General features: G+C 36.6%; 1 protein-coding gene across 2 annotated transcripts in view; it reads right to left on the reverse strand.

Moving 5' to 3' along the window:
* Window positions 1-22,384, reverse strand: part of chn1 (chimerin 1) — a 181,300-nt gene extending 158,916 nt beyond the window's left edge. Inside the window, exons 1-2 of one of the 2 annotated variants that reach the window (XM_039757676.1) lie at window positions 22,298-22,384; window positions 21,814-21,956 (exon numbers count right to left, since the gene is read on the reverse strand). In XM_039757676.1, the coding sequence (XP_039613610.1) occupies window positions 21,814-21,832 (19 nt within the window). In that variant the 5' untranslated portion in view covers window positions 21,833-21,956; window positions 22,298-22,384. Of the gene's footprint in view, window positions 1-15,940; window positions 15,996-21,813; window positions 21,957-22,297 lie in introns of those variants that run through there. The other variant, XM_039757675.1, reaches the window with a different exon arrangement.
* Between the last annotated feature and the right edge of the window lie 216 nt (window positions 22,385-22,600).

Consider the following 22,600-nt stretch of genomic DNA (forward strand, 5'->3'; position numbering starts at 1 on the left):
GCCACATGGTGAATTTCCAGGAAAATAATTGGCAAACAAGGTAAATGGCAATCATCTAATATTACATTTGGGGGTCGGAGATTTGGCAAATTTTGCCACCAATACTATTGCTGACTAATGCTCTTTGCACTTACTCCAACCAATTTTTACTCAGCAAATGTGAAACTCATACCTCGAAGGGACAGCACACCCAAGTTCCTTAAGTAGTCTTACTTGTAGAAAAATATAAAGTGATAAATCTAATAGTTTACTTTTTCTGGGATTGACTTTCTTGCCAGAAAATGTAAATATTTTCTTAGCAAAAATCTGAAAATGGTGCAGAGAAAATCTAAAAAGCAATAACACAGCAGCTTTCATTAGGTAGTGTAAAGCAATAAGGGTGAACACGTTTTTACCAAAGTAGAAAATGGAAAAATTCAGAGAATATTCTTGCTATGCCAGTCACAAAAAAACATGCAATCCTCCAAAAAACAGCAAAGAGGTTTCTTTTCCAAACTGCTGCCTGCATTCTCTCCCAGACTGACTGCCCAAAGTTACAGCACTGAAACACTGTTTTAAAAGTCATCTACCAAGAAAATCCTCCTTAATAACCGGAGCAAACTACTAAGACTAATACAGAGTCAAGACAGAGTAGTGAGAGTTGAAACCAAAATATCAAATTCTAAACTTCCCCTAAGCACTAGTTTACTAGCTCAATCAATATCTCGGACAAAGCAGCTGATGCAGCTACATCATAATATCATCTCATCTCAGGAAGGTGGTCCCTAGCAACCAGGCAAGGTTCCATAGCCACTCACTGCCTGCTTACAGCTGATTTCAAAAAGAGGATGTGAGGCAGATTGAAAAAGTTTATAATTCCTTTTCATTATTTTTTTCTAAGAAAGAAAATCAAGACTAATACATGAAATGAAACCTTGAAAATTACAGTTTTAAAATACAAAATTCTATGTAATTTAAGAAAAATCATAAGGCAAAAAAAAAAAAAAAAAGTTAAAACAGACAAGACAGGTTTCCCAATTTTCAACAATTGAATAAGTAACTATACAGAAGTCTATTTTATTTTACCATTGTTCTACCAGGAAGTCTATTGAGATAAAAATCTCTTGTGAGAGACCTGGCAAGAATTCAAGATCTTTAGAGTCACTGCCTGTGACTTCTGAAGCCAAGTTCACCACCTATGGTAGAATAAGCATTTGACTTGAAGTGGAAAAAAAATGAAATGAGTAACACAGAGTGATTTTCAATATCTGTCAAAAATGTTAGTTTCTGCATTTCCCTTCCAAACCAAAAGGTTAAAATATGAATAAAGAGCTACAACAAGATTTGCCACAGATGTTTATTAAAATATCGGGCACTGCAAGCAAAACTTTTCTAAACTTTACCAATTACTTTGCTTATTAGTACAAATATAAAGTGCATTATTTTAAACATTTAGAATGTGCTCAAAAGTAAAGTGCAAATTTTATACATGAATATTAAGAGTCCTTTGTAAGCTCTGTCTGTTCATGTCCATAAATGCCTAGTCTCAAATTGCATGTTTTCTTAATGTCTCACTGGTATACATTAACGTGGTCTTGACTAACTGCCATGAATTTTTCTGCTTGTCACTCCCTTCATGACACAACAGTAAAAAATTAATTTTGGCCAGCTGAGGACAAAATCTACTCTATTAATGCAAAGTAAAGAAAAAAATGGATGCACACATATGCCTAGTAAAAAGTTACATGTTAAATGCATCAAATAAAAATGAACACCAGAGAGGTCCTAATGCTCAAAGGCACTACCATCTCACAAATTTATTTAACCGAGAAACTTTAAATCTGATAGTAGATAAATCACCTCATCTTCCTGCCCTTATTTAGGAGGTACAATGGATTAAGACACATGGTGGAAAATTTGTTCCCAAAAAATAAAAATTAACCCTACCAGAGTTCCAAGATGCTTTAGAGATAAAATGTAGCAGTGCATGTGTGGCTTGAAAGAGAGCAAAAATGGTATCATAGGAGGTTATCTGTAATATTATTAGCCGGTAGCTTAACAATATTCTAGTGAACTGCCTGCATTGATTTTCTCAATTATGAATATTGATTTCACGTCATTCTTTTTTAAAAATAAATATTAAATATAATTTAGCATCAGGGTGCCAAGGTGACGCAGATGTTACCACTGTTGCCTAAAATAATAAGTGTTCCAGGTTCATATTCCATTCAGTTACTGTGGCAGTGAAGTCTGACATTTCTCCCAAGTATTGAGGTTCCTTCCAAATATTATCCAAGATGTGCACATTAAGTTATTTTGCAACTCTAAATTTGTTCTCTTTAATAGTAAGTCCATATAGCATAGTGTGGGTGCAGTATGTGTACGAGTTGGCCTGGGATAGACTGGAACTCCACCAGCAACGGATTCCTGCCTTATTCCCTGCCTCTCTAAACTAGATTAAGCAGGTTTGAGAATAGAAGTTATGTCCCCTAAAGAAAAAAGGATCACTTATCATGGGTACATAAACCGTGTGAAAGTGTAAAACAGCACAAAGATAAAGGGACTGTCCACAATAGTCAAAAATACAACATGAGATAGACGTCTATAACATCCACGTGCTTCTTTTTATTTCTTTCAGCACTTGATATTACTACAGCTCAATTGGAAAAAAAAATAATCCTTTACTGGCTGCCTGCTACACCATGCCTTTGCTGAATTATCATATATCATATCAAAGAAATTCAGCTCCCAAACTGCCAACATTCAATGCAAGTTAACAGACCAGCATTATCATCACACTATACCTACCAATGTGCTTAAACAAAGATCTTTTCAGAAAAAAGAAAGCCATTCATCCTTTCATTCTCAGATCCACTTATTCCCAGTAAGGATACTGAAGTTTGCTGAAGCCCATCCTGGTAGCATCACACCTCCCATATACATCTATAGACAAAGTGCACAAAGTAATGTGCACATGCAAAGCAGACATTTTAAAAATCAGTCTTTCTGGTACTATTAACAGGCACACTCACCCCAACAGAAACAATGATTGTGACAGGCATATCCTTTACAGCACGTGTATAATTATTATAGACAAATAAGCAGCCGTCCAGGTATGGATTGGCATTCAGGTACAAAGCTGAAACAAGCATCAGACTGGTCAGCAGTATATTAAAGGACCTGTTCATAGGTTCATCTACTCTCACCTGTACAGGGCCAATTTTGAGTCAGAACGTAACATACAAGTGTTTGGGGGAAAAGGAGAAATCTAGAGAACCCCCTAGAAACATCCAAAGGAGGACAAAGACAGAATGTGCAGCATCAAAAAAAAAAAAGATAGTGACTGAAAGCAGTAATGCTAAGCATTAGGCCACAGGGCTTGAACTTCATATGTTTAAGTGGAGTAGGTTGGTTGTACTGCATCGACAGAGATATCATCATAATGCTTATAAAGAATGATAAAATCTTATGGAATACCTAATTTATCTTCACTTTGTAAATATTAAATCTTTTCACTGACATACTTTTTCCTGTAACCTAAAATAAATACACCACAAAATAAAAAAAAAACAAAAACTTCAAAACATTATTATATCATTGTCAACTAAATGAGCGAATACAAAGATAGTTTGGGATGTTTTCACTTGTACAAACTCCTTTGTAACAATATAGTTTTTATACTAGGTAGGCAAGAAAATTTACTTTGTCAGTTTTGTGACATTTTGCGTTGTGAGATTTATGTTTAAATCACTATATGGAAGAGACAATAGCTGGTTAATAACACTTTTGAAATGTGAATTATTTAACATGACCATTAAATATTATAAACCTGATGCTTTAATTTCCTAAATCTTTCCCTCCTTATTTAGATCTGTCCCACCTTTAAGGCTGCCTTTGTGAAATCAAAATTGTTAGTGTAAGATTACAGAATTTCTATAAAACCATTTCTTTGTTGGTTCCTTGGGCTGACTTTGCTATTACCTAGGCCTGTGTAACAATGCAGAATTAAACACTGAATTCAACTGACCACAAGTACCAAAATTAGTAGAAATTGCATCATATTTGCTCTGGTACCATTTAAATGTGTTGCGTGTGCTTTAGTCAAATTTTAGTTGTTATACAAGCAATAACAACACTATAAGATGCAATACTGGCAAATTGACAGCAACAATATTTGAACTTCAGCCTTCTCACGTGTATGACAACGCAGGTAGAAACCAATTTGACCTAAACAGCATGTACTAGGTGAGCACAAGTACCACGGTTTGAAGGTTCATTCAACCTCAGATGAAAATTCACTGATTCTTTGCTTTCTGTTCAAAGAAAAAAAAAAAGTAGAGACAACAGAAAAGTTGCACTGAACGAAAAAGTAGTAGATTATCTTTAGAATGAGAAAACGGTACTGTTCTCAGACTTTTACATTTTAGCACTGCTTTTGAACACTTGATATCACAATTCAAGTAAATTCTGAAGGCTGTGCAGTTGGACTGTCAGGCATCGTTCTTAGTTATTCCCTCCATACTTTTCAAATCATTTTCAGTGCATACAGAAACCTGATGACAGTACATTGTTTTTCTATTGTGTGAAATGGTAACTTTAAAGCTGAAAATAATTATTCCATCTTTGGATGTCTCTATTAGAAGACATAATCTGGGAAAATGCCATTCATTTTCATTTGTAAAGTCTTTAACTGGTATACAGAAGTGCACTATACAATAAATAAATTCAACTGAGAAAATTGTTATAATACCTATTTGACAAAGGTTTGCCTTGGCTTGTATTTCACCTAGTCTGCTCCCTGCACTGCCTTGCTGGGTTTACTGTCTAAACTTGTCTGCTCTCTGTACAGGTACTTATTTTTTATTTCTTTTGCATGGTAAAATTGCAATTTGCAGTGAGAGGTGTTAATACAAAGTGATGTAAAATAGTTATTCAGTATTTTGCTCTTTTACTTTTGCTTTGCAATATGTTATTTACTGTTCAGGAAAGGCGAGTAAAACAAAAAGCGACCTTAAAGTGTATACACTGAAAGACATTTAAAATAATGAGTGAAAAGCTTTTCGATTCCTCTGGCACTATTAAAAGAAAAAACTAATACAAAAGTGCTTATAATTGATTGTACTACTTGCATAAAAGATACCATAAACTGATTAATAAAAAAAAAAGCTTAGCTTTACTGCATTGTCAATTAAATATACATTTTCATATATATAGTTAACAAAACAAAAAAAAAACCTATGGCAACAACCATGAATGAAACAAATTTGCATTACAGCATTCACATTTAAGGGATTATTGGATTAAATCTTTAGTTTTTCAATAGATGACCTTGGGTGAGCCAGGCAAGCGTCTGTTCCTCACATGAGCAATGAACTCCAGTGACTGAAGAACAGCCGTCCAAACACTAAAGAAGCCAATTAAAAGTGCAGCTCAATCTCTGATTACACTGAAGATTTTAATGAGGTTGATTAACACCTTCACCCCTCCTCCACTACACAGAGGACCTGTGAGAGATGAATACATTCTCATTAAGAATTCATACCTTCTAGTCACAGGGGGTCAGGGATCCCCTGAAAAGCACTTTATATTGATAACAATTCAATCTGCTAAAATCCAGTCATCGGTAGTAAACTGTACTTTATCCATTATATATTATAGGCACTGATCACATGTTGGAACAACCTACAAAAAAAAAAAAAAAACCCTCATCCAATCTGCAATTCTATTCCCAATGCCACCTGCCACCAAAATACACAAAATAGTTTGTATCACTGAGTTTTCAGTTTAACTTGCTCTGATAAATTTATCAATAGTTAGCCGATTTAAATGATTTGAGTAATGCACACTACAGCCCAATCTCATTTCTTGCCTGACAAAATAACACTAAGTTCATCACACTGAAGCCGCAGAGTGCATATTAAAATAGACAAGGAGAAGGAAAGTGACCTTTAAAACAATATTGTGAAAAGTGCTCTGAAATATGGTGGAGTGACACCACAGACCACAACAATAAAAACCGCAAAGCTCTCTGCTTAGAAATGGGCAAAGGAGACTACATTTAGAGCCACATTAGGCAAAACTCTTGTTTTGTGGCTCAGTTTACTTATGATTAGTACAAACAAATAAGTAGATTTCACAGTATATGTACAAATTCTAAACTTCACAGGAAAAATAATCCATTATGAAAGTCTGCTTTACTTTATTGCAGTTCTCTGTTTTATGCATTTCTCTGTTTAATGCATACAAAAGCAGCAAGTGACTTTAGATGTCCATTTATTTTACATAACACTTTGTAATGCTTATGACTTAAGGAGCAACATTCAGGATGGTGCAATGAGGGCACAGTCTATTACAGTACAGTACATTTTAATGACCCACAGCAAGCCAGAGAGTTACAGCCCACCATATGGCATAAGTTTATCAAAAATATTTCCCAAACTTGCTGAATTACATCCAGGGTTTTGGAAAACCAGCAATTGTACGTCTATGAGTTAGAATACTTAGCACGACTTATAAAGCTCCCAAGAATATCTAAAATAGGGCTGCATGGCCTCAGTCCAGATGTTTTACAGAAACAGCAGTCACTTAATCAGACATCGTTTTCCACCTGATTACAAATTAATTGATACTTAAGTTGACTTCTTTCCATAATGCTTCTGCGCACACACACACTAACCTTTTATTACACTTTACTGCAAAATTTAAAAATTGAACATCAGTTTAATGTCATACACAAGACTACATTACTCCTGGACTGTCAGTCTCTCCCAATTTGCAATTTAACCACCTTCCCTAAAGTTTTCAAAAAATGAGAAATTTGAAAATGAACTGGCATGGGCAAAAAGTAAAATGAATAGGCTAGTTCTCAACAATATATGCTTACTAGAATTAGATTGATATCCTTTTAAAATCATAGGATAGCTTGAAAAAGTACCTTAACCAAAGAGTTTTGCAAAGTAAACCTTTTGAACAGCTCAGGTTAACTCTACATCTTTCAAATGCAAACAGAAAGTAAGCATATTTTGAACCCTCTTTTTCAACAAAGGAACAGAACAAGTAGTGCACTTTTTAAGACCACAATAGTAGGATGCTATACAGTAATGTATAATAGGATGGATAATAAATTGTATCTGCATTTACAAATCAGCAGTGCCTGAAGCCTGTTTTCAGGGCAAGGTGGGGCAAATAAGCAAAGGAACATTTCCTTTATTCTGATGAACAATTTTCACAAATATATCTATCTATATCTATAGAGTCCTGTGACCACAACAGGGAAGGAATGTCCAATGAAAAAAGGGAACAAGACATACAAAGAAAGAATGATGCAAGTCATATCAAGCGAACAGAGGTTCGTCATACTAAATGCATGACGTGATCGAAACAGATGGACTTACCATTATACCATCTGGGTTCCACTATGCTAGTATAAAACAGTAAATGCAAAAGGATGAAGCCATTCTTAACTATTGTGGTTTGCCAACTTTGCTGAAAGCCTGAGGCTGAGTCCTATCCATCACTGCAGACCACGCATGCGGACAGCCAACTGAAATGGCTAAGCTAAAGTTCTTGTCATTGTTCTGGTTCACTGACAGCAACTTTGTATAAGAGTTGGACTTGATGCCCTTCTGGCAGAATCACTTGATGTGGAAAAGTAAAAGCCAAAATTTCTGTTGCAGCAGACTAGATTAGATAAACTTCATTAATCCCATGGGGAAATCCAGATGCATACAGCAGCAGAAACACAAAAAAACAAATACATCCAATCAATTCATAAATAAATAAATGTATATTGTGCAGATTTTTAAATGGACTTAACAAGTACGTCGGGAGGAAGCACGAAATTGCCCACGAGTAGTGGGCAGAAAAGACCCACAGAGGTACATCTTAGTACATTGGGGTAAAACAAGCCTGTGACTAAAAGTGCTCCAAGACAGCACCATCTGGAGGGGATTTTTCATGAGGGCATCCAATTTTGCCACCATCCTCTATGTAAATGAGGGAGACAGCAGTCTTCAAAGCAAAACAATGTTTTTTGTAATGCAAAAGGAATGTTACATGTGGCTAAGAAATAATACCATGAGCCCATAAAAGTGAGCTGGGAATCAAAACCAGGACTCTTGAGCTATGAGGCAGCAGTGTTAACTGCTGCAACTGTGCCAGTTGACACTGGATATGCAATACTAATTTACATACTGGTTTAGATTTTAAATTTTCTAAATTGATATGTTCACTATGTCATGTTCCACTGGTAGTTGGTCATTTAAAATGCCCATTGTAGATCCTGAAAATACTAAATGTGCTAAATTTATTAAAACTGATAAAGGTTTCAGGAATATTCACCTGAGACTTTTACTTAAAAGTTAAATAGAAATGTAATTTTAAATAATGTGATTAGTTCCTTCATATTTATTTTGATGCAGAAACCTTACAGATTACATTTATTCTGAATCTGTTGGTAATTTATATGGTCTTTAAATTTGATGCTTTCAGTCAAGCTTTCTTGCTAGATTCTAGTTTAATAATAAAATTCAACTGGAGATGAACACTTTTTCTCACTTTAAAAATGAGCTAGTATTCTGTTGATCAATAGTAAAAACACATTAAAGTTTTTAATATATGGGGCAATAATGTGGAAACGTTCAAAGAGTTACTTTGTGCTTTTTACAACAATGGTACCTATCAACCATGTAGTATAACTTGTACCAAAAAATAAAAAAGTGTCAAATTCTAAGAAGAGAAAAAGATAAGAAGGGTGTGTGCATACAAAGATTTAAGTTTACTAATCGAGAGCAAAACAAACAAGGTTTATGGCCATTAAAGACTCAAGAGTCTCAATGGTCTAGGCCTTTTACTAAATGTTTTATATTTTATACACACATTATGGTGCATTCATCAGTAATTACAGACATGATGTAAATAAATCTGAACATTAAATCCAGTTTATTATTAAATGCCAGTAAACACCACTACAGGTCACTTCTCCCTATTATGGTGATCTGGCCCTAGGTTCCTGTTTTCCTCCTTAAGCCAAGGCTTCCAGGAAATGTTTCATTTTACCAAAGACACATCCTGCTCCTCCGTGTAAAGTGAAAGGGTCTTGCTAAACTTAGACATGTCAAGTTTTTTTCCCCTCATTCCAATAGGTTTCTTATTGTAACTTTTCAGCTTGTCCATAAGCTGAACTGGTAGGAAAGTTCAATTCTTCCAGAACACGGTTTGCTTTCAATTAAAACAAATTAAGTTACTCTTCTGTCTACATGTCATCTTAAAGTAATGCTATAATCCATACACCACTTGCCTCCAATAATGCAGACAGTAAAACTGCAGCTGATGAACTGAAGTTGATTCAACAACAAATAATGAAGTGCCTGATACAGATTGTTGATTTCTATTAAGGGAAAAAAAAACTTTAGTTTAAAAGTATATTTTATCACTGAACAGACAAGAGCTTCATAAGCAACAATTTACATAAACACCTATAATTAAAATAATATAATAATAAATAAAATACTCAAAATAAATATTTCACCTTGCTTTAAACGTTCAATAACTGATTTATTATTTAAAACAAAATCTCTGCTAGCCTTAAACCACACTTTTACTCAAGTGGGCAATAACCCTAAGCCTGCTACTTAGAAATTCTATTAATAATTCATTGATCTGTCAGGCAGACTGTAGTCTGTGAGGCTCAAGGACCAGGTCTCTGATAGGGAAGTGAGTGACATTGGAGGATCACAAAGAACAGTCCTGCCTCCTTTCCTGTTCACCATATACAGTACGTCATTGACTATAAATATAACATTAGGTCATGTTACTTGCAGAAATTCTCCCAGTGACGCTGCACTAATCGAGTGTATTGACAAGGGTAATGAGACGTAATACAGGAGTCAGGTGGAGAATGTCGTTTCTTGATGCAAAGAGCATAATCTAGAACTAAACATCAGCATATTCAAGGTTATTGACTTTCACCACACCAAAGAGCCTCCAAGCCCCGTCACTATTCAGGAGGAGGTGCGGAGGTGAGGTACCCTACAAGTTCCTGTCTTGCACTTTAGCTTTTTTAATTTTTATTTGGAAGACTAATGCAATTTTTTGGAAATAACTAAAATTTCATATTTTATGTTAGATTTACATTGTAATTACTTGGCTGAATTTTTTTTTTTTTTTAATGAAAAGCAGCTTACAACTCACAAATAAATTTGTTTACATGTTACTGGATCTACTTTAGAATCCCACAATATTTGACAGTTCTCTTTAGCCATGAAGCCAGTGTGCAGCCCCCAAAGTTTTAGAAGGCTGGAGAGACCATTTCTGTTTAGCAGATATAAACTACTGACAGCCCTAACAAGGCAGGGAAATGTTTGCGGAGAGTACTTTTAGTTTTAACAGAGTCAGTAGATGTACATACAAACTACAGTCTATAAAGCATGCCTGCTGGATGAAGAATCAATTAATCGCATACTAGAAAAATGTGAAAGTGACATGGCGTGTATGGTCAGAAAGTTTTTTTATCTTTTTCACAGTTAATTGTCTTCACATAGTTTGCAGGTTATCCTTGTATCAGAATAGATCCTCCTCCAAGTTCTCTGATTTTCTAACCATATCCTCAGACTGAAAGGTTTATAGGTTAACGGGTGATTCTATATTGGCAATGTGCGAGTATAGGAATGATTAAATCCAGCACTGGACAGGATTCCTGTCCAGAGTTAGTTCCTGCCTGGTGCTGCCAAGATGGGCACCTCACCCTTTACAAAACTGTGCTGGAATTAGTAAACCTGATCTTATTATGTCTTATGGAAAGGTTATAAAATAATTGCATGTTACTTTTAAATGATATCGATAAACATGCATAAACTTTGTAAATGTTAGTGTTTTACAGCTTATTTAAAACTTCATGTACAACTATCATACGTGATCATCCAGAACAGTCCATACTGCAACATCCTTCATTTACATATTAAATTCAATTTAAAATTTGACCTGATGAAGTGTACTATAACTTAAATCCATCATTCCATTTACTATTATAAAATATATATTTTAAAAAGCACACAAATGGCCCTGTTAGAGTGTGAATGAGCTCTGCACTAGACTTGTCTCCTGCCTTGTGACCTGTGGTGCAGGAAAGGCTCCAGGCCTTACAACACTTAACTGCAGTACAAAGTTCTCAAACATGAAAATTATCTAATTATTCTACATGCACCACACCTGGAATAAATTAAACTCAAAAAAGTATTTAATAGTACACAAAAATAATCATATTAATGTATTATTTAAAAATATTGGTTATGGCAATTCATTTCTACAGAATATTGCAAATTATTAACAGGCAAAAATGTCAGTTTACATAATACCCAATAATAATAACAAACTCGGCTCCACTTACATTTTACCTGTAGAAAATGAAAGTAAGTAGTCTCCATTGAAAGAGTAATTAAAGCATATAAACACATATCCGTACACCATCTAGCCTTCAGCTTTGGGCAACTGCTTACTAGTTGAGCCCTTTCGCTGGCAGTGCTGAAACAGAACTTGACTTTTACATGACAATGCTTGCAAACTGCATCTTTATTATCAAGTCTTTTCTCTCAGCTACATTGTGAAAACAAACATTAACCCAAATGAACCACTTCATTGTAGAGAAGCAGATGTTATTTGGAATCTCTGCAGCCATGCTATCCTTACCTTTCAGCATCATTCCACCAACACTAATATCTACTAACTCTCCTAAATTTCAAAACATTCTCTAAAACTGACCTGGAGGATTTTTACAGTAAAGGCTAAAACTTTAAACAGGATTGTTCACCTAAAACGGTGTGATAAGTAAAGACAGACGCACTATAAAATATCTACAAATATGCATGGTATCTATTAAAAAAATATTGAAACTCAATGTATCCTAACGATGACAGATTTTTACATACCATTATATTTGTTCTTTTGAACAGTTTTGTGCAGCTTCTCCATGGTCTGAAAATTACAATATTGCACCAGTATACCATACTACTATTGCATTGTATAAAAAAAAAAAAAATCTCTATGCTGTGTATCTCACTTTATCCTTAATGAAACAAAACAACATGAAGCAATGCAAGAACCCAATTCTTATTTTAAGCAAGATGTAGAGCTAACCTGCTTCTGCTGTAGCATCTTGCCATGGGCCAGAAGGCAACCAAAGCGTGTAGGATGTTCTACACTCACCTAAAGGATTATTAGGAACACCTGTTCAATTTCTCATTAATGCAATTATCTAATCAACCAATCACATGGCAGTTGCTTCAATGCATTTAGGGGTGTGGTCCTGGTCAAGACAATCTCTTGAACTCCAAACTGAATGTCAGAATGGCAAAGAAAGGTGATTTAAGCAATGTTGAGCGTGGCATGGTTGTTGGTGCCAGACGGGCCGGTCTGAGTATTTCACAATCTGCTCAGTTACTGGGATTTTCACGCACAACCATTTCTAGGGTTTACAAAGAATGGTGTGAAAAGGGAAAAACATCCAGTATGCGGCAGTCCTGTGGGCGAAAATGCCTTGTTGAAGCTAGAGGTCAGAGGAGAATGGGCCGACTGATTCAAGCTGATAGAAGAGCAACTTTGACTGAAATAACCACTCGTTACAACCGAGGTATGCAGCAAAGCATTTGTGAAGCCACAACACGCACAACCTTGAGGTGGATGGGCTACCCCACCGGGTACCACTCATCTCCACTACAAATAGGAAAAAGAGGCTACAATTTGCATGAGCTCACCAAAATTGGACAGTTGAAGACTGGAAAAATGTTGCCTGGTCTGATGAGTCTCGATTTCTGTTGAGACATTCAAATGGTAGAGTCAGAATTTGGCGTAAACAGAATGAGAACATGGATCCATCATGCCTTGTTACCACTGTGCAGGCTGCTGGTGGTGGTGTAATGGTGTGGGGGATGTTTTCTCGGCACACTTTCGGCCCCTTAGTGCCAATTGGGGCATCGTTTAAATGCCACGGGCTACCTGAGCATTGTTTCTGACCATGTCCATCCCTTCATGACCACCATGTACCCATCCTCTGATGGCTACTTCCAGCAGGATAATGCACCATGTCACAAAGCTCGAATCATTTCAAATTGGTTTCTTGAACATGACAATGAGTTCACTGTACTAAAATGGCCCCCACAGTCACCAGATCTCAACCCAATAGAGCATCTTTGGGATGTGGTGGAACGGGAGCTTCGTGCCCTGGATGTGCATCCCACAAATCTACATCAACTGCAAGATGCTACCCTATCAATATGGGCCAACATTTCTAAAGAATGCTTTCAGCACCTTGTTGAATCAATGCCACGTAGAATTAAAAAAATGAAAAAAAAATTATGGGATAACCCTTATCTCGTATGTACGTGAAAATTATCTTGTACGTACAAGATACTTTCACGTACGTACGACATAAGGGTTATCTCATAATTTTTTTTCACTGTGCGGTTCAGAGCTTCCGTAGAAACTCACAAAACATGAAGAAAAACTGCAACAGCCTTCAGTAGTTGAAATGTTGGTGTACATTGGCTATGAAATAAATTCAGACAATAATAATTCTAAAAAATTAAAAACTTAGTACCAAGTGGGTGCAAGGTAATTTAACATAAAACAGAGATAAAGCAAATGCCTACAGTACATTCAACTTGGATTCATTTACAGTTCATCTGATGCCTTAAGGAGGTTATCATAGTTTCTTGCATTGATGCGAGTCTTTTAGACCATGGCTGATTAAATGTTTTGTAGCAGAGCATCAATTTTGGCAAATATAAGCAGTCTTTTTCATTTTCCAAAAGAAGAAAATACTTTTATAGGACATGAGTGGCAGACTCGAGAGTTAAAGATGCATGAATATGAATTCCTGAAAAGCCTGGCGTTGTGCCTCCACAACTTGATCATGATTATTTTAACTAGGATTTAAATAGCTATGGTCTAATTAGCCTAAGAGATAAAGCTAGATTAAAGAGCTTGCCACGAGTATGCTTTGCGGATTTTGAAGTTATGTTGAAAAAAAAAAAAAAAAAAAAAAAGACCACACTGATCATTGTTCAGGGAGATCACAATAGCTTTAGGTTAAGTACACAGCAATTACAATCCAATCATGTGGAACAAAACAAGCATTTTCACTGAGGGGGTTAGGACAAAGCACTTCCATAGGCTGTTATGATCAACCAACACCTTCCATGCAGAATGCACTGTAAAAAAAAAATGATATACCTCAAGCCCCTTTAATCTTCACTAATGCAAAAGAGAAAAAAAAACTATGCACATGTGTACATCTAACATACGGAGCACAGCAAATAGACACAGTCAGGAGGTGCCACAACTACATGGCTTTGAAGAAGAAAGTGGCAGAGGACTCCTCCTGCAAGAATTAGAGACAGAGAGAGAAAACAAATACCTCCACATGCCACTGTGAGAAGATAAGGAGCATTGAGGGGCTTCAAATCCTTTCAGTATGAATGAAGCTCTAGAAGAAAACTTGAAATGGAGACCCTGCAGTGCAAGCAGCACAAAAGATACGGCTGTCTAAGGACGATATTGTAAGGAAAGGTAGGACCAAAGTTGCTCCTTTAAAAGAGTGTGCAAGAAAACACACTCAAGACGCACCAATAAATCAGAAAGAACAACAGCGCAAGTGGAAAAAGAAGAACCGTGTTGCTCGTTTAAGACAGGTAAGCTTTGAGGATGCAGAGCTGAAGAGTATAAGAATACCAGGGTGTGCCAGTCAGCTACTGACTTCATAAGCAATTCTCAGGCTTGACTCAGAAGTGAGTTTAGCAAAGGGAGTAATGTGGTGATGTCACACTAAAGAAAGACACAGGAGTCCAACAGGCTGAAGAAAGAGAGAGAGAGAGAGAGAGAGAGACGAGGGGGGGACAGTGCAGGTTTAGGAAAAGTGCTTTATGGTATTGAGGAAATGTTAACCAGATTAGCAGCTGACAAGGGTCAAAGGAACTACACAGAAATATCCAGAAGGGCAGGAGGACTTTTGTTAGCCTTTTGTTTACTTTGCCTGTTCTTCCTCATACTTAGTTCAACAGAGTATTGTACAAAAAAATAATGTTTAAGAAAACCCCACCATTATTTAGAAAGTGGAGAGAATTCAAGTAAAATGACATTTTATTGGCTAACTAAAAAATGATTACAATATGCAAGCTTTTGAGGCAACTTGGAGCCCCTTCTTCAGGTGAGATGTAATTAATTACGTCCTGCCTGAAGAAGGGGCTCCAAGTTGCCTCAAAAGCTTGCATATTGTAATCATTTTTTAATTAGCCAATAAAAGGAGTTATTTTACTTGACTTCTCACTACATCCATAATGGCTAACACGGTACAACACCCTGGTACTTCAGAAAGTGGAGAAACATTAACAGGACTCTCCCCTTATTACTACCGTACTTTGTCTTAAACCTGCTGTGACACAAACGTTTGCAATATACTGTTGAAATCAAATTCAGCTTCATTTTCCACATGCTGCATGTGATAATGAATTTTTAGTCACATTACTTATATTATAAATACTTAGATCATTAACACTAACAGAATCGCTTGATTTTCGTTTCTCTGTATAAAGTACAAAATATACCATTAAAAACACAGTACTGATAAAACACAAAAACACTATGCAGTATTTACACACATATACACATAATTAAGCACACAAATATGCACTTATAAGTTTTTACAAAACACTATTTATTTTCATTAAATGTGAAACACTCTGCTCCTAGTCTGGCTTCTTAAAGTTTGCCGGTCACCCACACAGCTACCCAGTTCTGCAAAACACCATGATGCAGGTCAGCAAGAACAATTTAGCCGAATATCAAAGGTCAAAATGCAGGCTCATCCCTTATATTAAAAAATATATATGAGATGAGACGCAAAAATAACCGGATTGGTAAAAAAACAAAAATATTTATTGATGAATTACAGCATTCTAAACATTGTCACCTTCTCTATACTCCCCCTTCAGATGTCGACACTGCTCCATAAGTATCGTCCATTGATTGAAACAGTGCTAGAAGTCTTCTTGCTTGAGGCTCTTCAACTGGCTTGCCGTTTTCTGTCTTCACTTCATCCACTGAAGAAAAATGTGTTCCCTTCAGGTCACCTTTGATTTTCGGGAACAAGTAAAAATCACAGGGAGCTAAATCGGGCAAACAGGGTGGATGATATAGGACAGGAATGTTTTTGTCAGTCAAAAACTGCTTTATGGAAAATGAGAAAATTTGCAAGAAATTTGATGTTGATTCGCTGTTCAATTTTTTCACCTGACATTATTGCAGCAACTCATGTAGCGATTGTTGTGCAGATACTGACTGGGCTATTTACAGGACATACGTAACTGGTTGGCAGTTTGAGAGGGCGTGTAGGAAGGGATATAGTTCTATGAATCACGTCCGGCCAACCTCCAGACGGTTTTCCAGGAAAGCCCCAAGCCCAGTCCGGTTATTTTTGTGTCTCACCTTATATATCCAAGTACTACAATGTCCTTTTCCAAAATGAGGAAGTATAAACTGATCAAAACAGAAGGAATTTATTCTTATAACTTGTCTAGCATTTGAATTCACATGCATAAGAGCTGTAAACAGAGGTTTTATCAAAATAAATACTGTTGGACTAGAAAAAGAATAAGAACATGGGCCAAAAAGGAAGAGCTCATCTTCACCAGTAGGTTTAAGAGTGATGTACCCTGAATGTCACAATTAAACTTATAAAAGCAAATGAGTCTGAAACACTCAGGTAACATAAAATCATTTTGAAATTCAACATTCCGAAAGCAACTTTAAAAGAAAATATTATGTGGGTAAAAATCAAATTTGAAGTTTCAGAAGAAAAGATTTCCAGATTATCTTTTTTTTTTTCATGATGTATAACAGATCAGATAACTGAAACGTTATGTTTGCAAAAAGTGCATAGCAATGACAAACACAAGAGGCATTGGTGACTGGTTCAACTCCAACTTGTTGCTAAGTTTGTAAACCTGAGTAACTGGCATAACCTGCCTGTGCTCCAACAGTAAAACACACAAACTCAATATGCAAGCGGTTAAAACATATCATAAATGTTGGGCAAAGGAGACTGCCAGGCATAAACAACATTTATTTCTATATCACATTTTCATACAAATGTAGCTCAAAGTGCTTTACATGATGAAGAAAAGAGAAATAAAAGACAAAGAAAGAATTAAAATAAGACAACATTAATTAACATAGAATAAGAGTAAGGTCCGATGGCCAGGGAGGACAGAAAAAAAAAAATACTCCAGATGGCTGGAGAGAAAAAAAATCAAATCTGCAGGGGCTCCAGACCACGAGACCACCCAGCCCCCTTTGGACATTCTACCGAACATCAATGAATAAGTCCTCTTTGTATTTAGGGTTCTCATGGAAGAACTTGATGATGGTCACGTAGATTTCTGGCTTTTAATCCATCAATGTATAAATAATAACAATAATAATAACCACCACTATCAGTTGATTAGAAATAAACAACAATGAAGCAGACTGGTTCAAACAGCAACCCTCTTCACCAGCTATAGCTGGTCCGAGTTGTACTGAATTCAAGGAGGACAAGATTCTAAAATGTAGACATACAGCAGAGGCAAGGCCAGGTGACTTCTATAGTAATGCTAGGGGCAAGGACTGAATGGACAACCTTAGGGTTTAGCTTCAAGTCCATTTCCTTATCATCCACACTAGATGAGAAGTACAGAACGTAATCTGGGCATAAAGGAAGAATTCTAGTTCATCTGGTGGTTTAGTAACAGGGCAAGTTCTAAAACACACAGGGCACTGCGAGATGGAATATTGATTGATCGGACACAAATAACAAAGGAACAATCTGTGCAAAAGGAGGAATTCCTCTTCACCAATAACACAGGTGTGTTTTGATTATCTCATGTGATTTACAAATATTTTTGAATGCTGAATTATGAAATGAGTCATTCGCCCCCAGCATGTAACATTTTTTTCACAAATTGTTTTAGCTGCCAATTATATTTGTTTTTTTTTATTTTCACCTATAATTAAATATTAATATTTTGTTATAATTATAATTTGAGTGTATTAAAGTCAATGTTTAAAGCAAAACAATTATTTTCTTCAATAAGGTGGTCAGAATATAGCTGCAATTGAAAACGGCAATGAGCAGTCAGGGCATACAAAGATCCCATGTTTTCTCTACAAATGGGATGGCAAAGCCAAGAATTTGAATTGAGCGAGAAGGAATGGCCAGCTAGTCAAAAGCTACAGTCATCATCAGACCTACATTAGTTTGAGGGATCCAGATAAACTGCTGCTACCACCTCTTCATATTAAGCTTGGTTTAATAAAGCAGCTTGTCAAAGTCCTATCAAAACATGAAGCCTGTTTTATACATTTGTGCCAACGGTTTCCAGGTTGGTATGAGGCGAAGTTGAAAGAGGACAATTTTTTTTTGTTGGATCTGAAATTAGAAAACTGATTTGTAATGCAGAATTTGATGCTGCAATGAAAAACCCGGAAGGAGAGACTTGGGTATCATTCCAAGAAGTACGTTTTCATGTAACATGCACGTAACAATAAAGATCCAAGATAAAAAGAAATTGTGAGAAATAAGTTAAGTTTAAGGAATTGGATTGCAACAAGAGTCTCAAAATTCCTTTTTGGATTCACATTTGGAAAATTTCCCTGAAAATCTTTCAGCAGTGAGTGAAGAGCAGGGTGAAAGATTCCACATGGATGGATGGATGGATGGATGGATAGATAGATAGATATTATTAATTTTAGTATAGTCAGCAAGATAGATAGATAGATAGATAAGGAACTATATAATAGATAGATAGAGATAGATAGATAGATAGATAAAAAGACAGACAGACAGACATTATCTCTAAGGGGAAATTCACATAATCCAGCAGCAGTATACTGATACAAAAAACAATATTAAATCAGAGAGTAATAAAAATGCAGGAAAAAACACACAATAACTTTGAATAATGTTAACGTTTACCCCTACCGGGTGGAATTGAAGAGTTGAATAGGAAGATGGTGGACTTCTGCTAGCTGATTCACGGGAATGTACCCAGAAAAACTATACAAACAACGAAGTTTTATATCATAAAAACTAAGAACTAACAACAATTGGTGAATTTCCCCTTGGGATTAATAAAATATCTATCTATCAATTAAATAACTTATATGTAACTTGACAAATATATAGTTTTCTTTACATATAGTATATGCTTAAAATATTAGATTGACTAAATATTTTCATTTCAAACTAATTTAGAGCAATATTGTATACAAGCATAAATTGTGTAATTTCCAATTTGTTTTAAACCTTTTTTGTAAAATTTTAATTCTGTATGGAATGTTATTTGATATTAATAGATAGATAGATACGTTATTAATCCCAAGAGGAAATTCACATAATCCAGCAGCAGCATACAGTACTGATACAAAAAAACAATATTAAACTAAAGAGTAATAAAAATGCATGTAAAAACAGATAATAAACAATAAAATAAAAAAGTGTAATTTGTAAATGTAATTACATTTCTTTTTAATTTTGTACTTTAATGTTGACGTGATGGGTACATTCCAGTTATATTTTGTGTTCATGAATGCAAATGAAAATAACTATTCACAATTAAAACAATTTTTTATGAGTTTAATTTTGAAGGCCCATAGCGAGGGCATAAAAAGGAAAAATCCTACTTCATCAGCCGGTTTAATAGCAGGGCAAGATCTGAAATACAAAGAGGGGCACCTTGGGATAGAATATTTCAGGGTGAAGTGTGCAGATGTGAGCAGAATTGGCCAAAACAAAGGAAGAAGAGGGTGACGGTGCAAGGAACCTTATCACAATTAGGAGATGTTAAAAGTGGTGTCCCACTGATGTTGGTGTTAGGGCCATTGCTATTTTTAACATATATAAACGAGTTGGACAGGAATATAAATAACAAGCTGGTTAAGTTTGCAGATGATATCAAGCTATGTGGATTGGCAGATAATTTGGAATCTGTTATATCACTACAGAAGGACTTGGACAGATTTGTGTACAATGCAATTTAATGTAAGCAAATGCACAAGAAATTCTTTACATTTATACATCTTCTCACTAGTCTACAATATGCTACCCCACAGGGAGGACCCAGGACATGAACCCATGATCTCCTTACTATGAAGCAGCAGTGCTACCATCTGTGCCACCTGCATTGGTAGTATTACAGGTAGGATGTGAAAATGTCAGGTTTGAATACACAAAGGTAGGTCTGAAAATCCTTCTCATAAAGGTGTATTTTCGATTTAGGAATTGTAGTCGACTTCACCATGTTCAGAAGCCATTAAGAAGGCTAACAGAATGTTGAATTATATGGCACAATGTGCGGAGTACAAGTCAAAGGAGGTTATCTTAAGGTTTAACATGTAAGACCTCACCTATTATATATTACATATGTATTGAATATATTTATGCACAATACCATACACTGAGTCAATGTTCATATTGCTTACTACACGTTATACTGCTGCTACTTCTTTGTCTTGTCTTTGCACAATGTCTTGTCTTGTCTGTTTTATTTTTATTTGCACTTCATGTCTTTACACTGTGGACCCTGAGCTTCACAATTTCGTCTTTCTGTATACCTATATGCGCTTGAGATGACAATAAAGTTCGCTTTGATCTTGAGTAATGAGTGTAGTTTTGGTCTCCAGACTTTGAGTGAAAGAAAAAAAAAAAACATATAGCAAAGAAAGAAAAGGCCGATTCCAGGTTATGAGGAAAGACTAAAAAGAGTTGAACATTTTCAGTTTAAGCAAAAGATGATCAAGAGGCGACCTGACTGAAGTGTTTAAAATTATGAATGGAAAGTCCAGTGGATTGAGACGGCGACTTTAAAGAGAGTTCATCAAGAACAGGGGGACACAGTTGGAAACGTATTACAGGTAAATTTCTCAAAAACATCAGGAAGTTTTCCATCACACTGAGAGCCACAGGCACATGGAATAAATTTGCCCGAAGGTGGGATTTTAGGGAGCTTCCCGGGCAGACTTGGTGTTATTTTGGAGGAAATTAAGCGGAAAGGATTTCTGAGCTTTGTTGGGCTGAATGACCTGTTCTGCCAAATAAAAAGGATGATGGTTAATACAAAAGCATGAGTTCATTTTTATCAATAACTTTTCATGACATGTTACTTAGCGGAGTCGGATGCTAGTTGCTAGTAAAAAGCGCCGTCGGTACCGCAATAAAAGTACAGATTGACAGGCATAAGTCAGGCTGAATGACGAAGTGCTACTCCTACTTAGTGTACGTTATCCACAAAAACCATGTGGTCTTTCGAAAGGCGCTATATGAAACAAACGCCAACAAAGCAGGCACGGGTGGCATGCAGCTCCACACTTACTCGCATGACTTAATATTGGCAGCGGTTCCCTACAGCCCACCTTATCCATCCCTCCTCCCCTGCTAAACCGGAAAAAAGAAAAAGAAAACCAAAACCCAAAGGCATCCGCAAATGAAAGTAAGGTGGCACGGGGGGCTAAACGCAACATTTAAAAATGCAATCCCCTCGAGGGTGCAAAATAAAGCAGCGACACCCGCATCAAAGGGAGTCGGCTGGCTTTGTCGCAGACAGCTGGCCTCTCTGAAGATGCTCGCTCGCCCAGGAGGATTCACCCGAGGGGACGACAACTGATCCTAATTGAGCACGGACTCCCGTCTAAAAGACAGAAAAGGTGTCGGCTTTCCACGGCATAGTACACACGAGCAAGGCTTGTATCACTTTTGTTAATGAAAAGAAGAAAGAGAGAGAGAGAGGAAAAAAAAAGCTTTCAACTTACCGAACACCGTTACAGCCATTATCGCTAAAAACAAGGATCCCGGCCGAAGATTTGCGGACAAAAGCCCCTTGGGTGGGATTACATGGAGAATTTGCAGTCAGTCAGCCGCCCGTCCTTCACTAGACCTTGTTGTATCAAATTCTCTAAATGAAGAAATGCATATCATAATAATTCATCAGCAGTCAGCTAACACATAGACCTCTGCACATGGCATGCCTCAGCAGAACTCAAGGGGTATCAGAACGTTTCTCGTAAAAGGAAATAAATGAAAAAGAAACTGCCAAAAAAAGCGACAGTGAAGCTAAATTTTTTTCACTGCAAAAATATACCCAAAGTTTGTCAAAAGAACTACTGAAAGGATATGCTATGAGAGAACGCTTTAAAAAATAAATTGGGCGAAATTGGCGCTTGAACGCCCAGCCAGCCCGGTGACGCACACGAGAGCGAGCGAGAGCGCGCGCGCGCCGAAGAAACCACAACTCACTCGGCTGTCATTGCGAACGCCGCAAGCACGGCGCAGCCATCTTGAAGAGCACGTGACCGACTTCGCCTCCCGTGGAGAGCCGGCCAGCCGGCTTTTCAGGTCCAGTCGTCATGGTAACGCACATCTAACGCGCGTGCGAGTCTGTGCGCGTGGACGTGATTTTTAAATTCCTCGACAGTGCGGCTGCCGAATACCAGAAGAAGAGCACAACAGGTCGCATTCGTATTGTTAGGTACTATCGAGAACATTCCCGAAAACGATTTCAAAAGTAACTGACGCAAAAAGAGGAATATGCGGATTCAA

Source organism: Polypterus senegalus, chromosome 6, assembly GCF_016835505.1.
Source record: "Polypterus senegalus isolate Bchr_013 chromosome 6, ASM1683550v1, whole genome shotgun sequence".
Lineage (NCBI taxonomy): Eukaryota > Metazoa > Chordata > Cladistia > Polypteriformes > Polypteridae > Polypterus > Polypterus senegalus.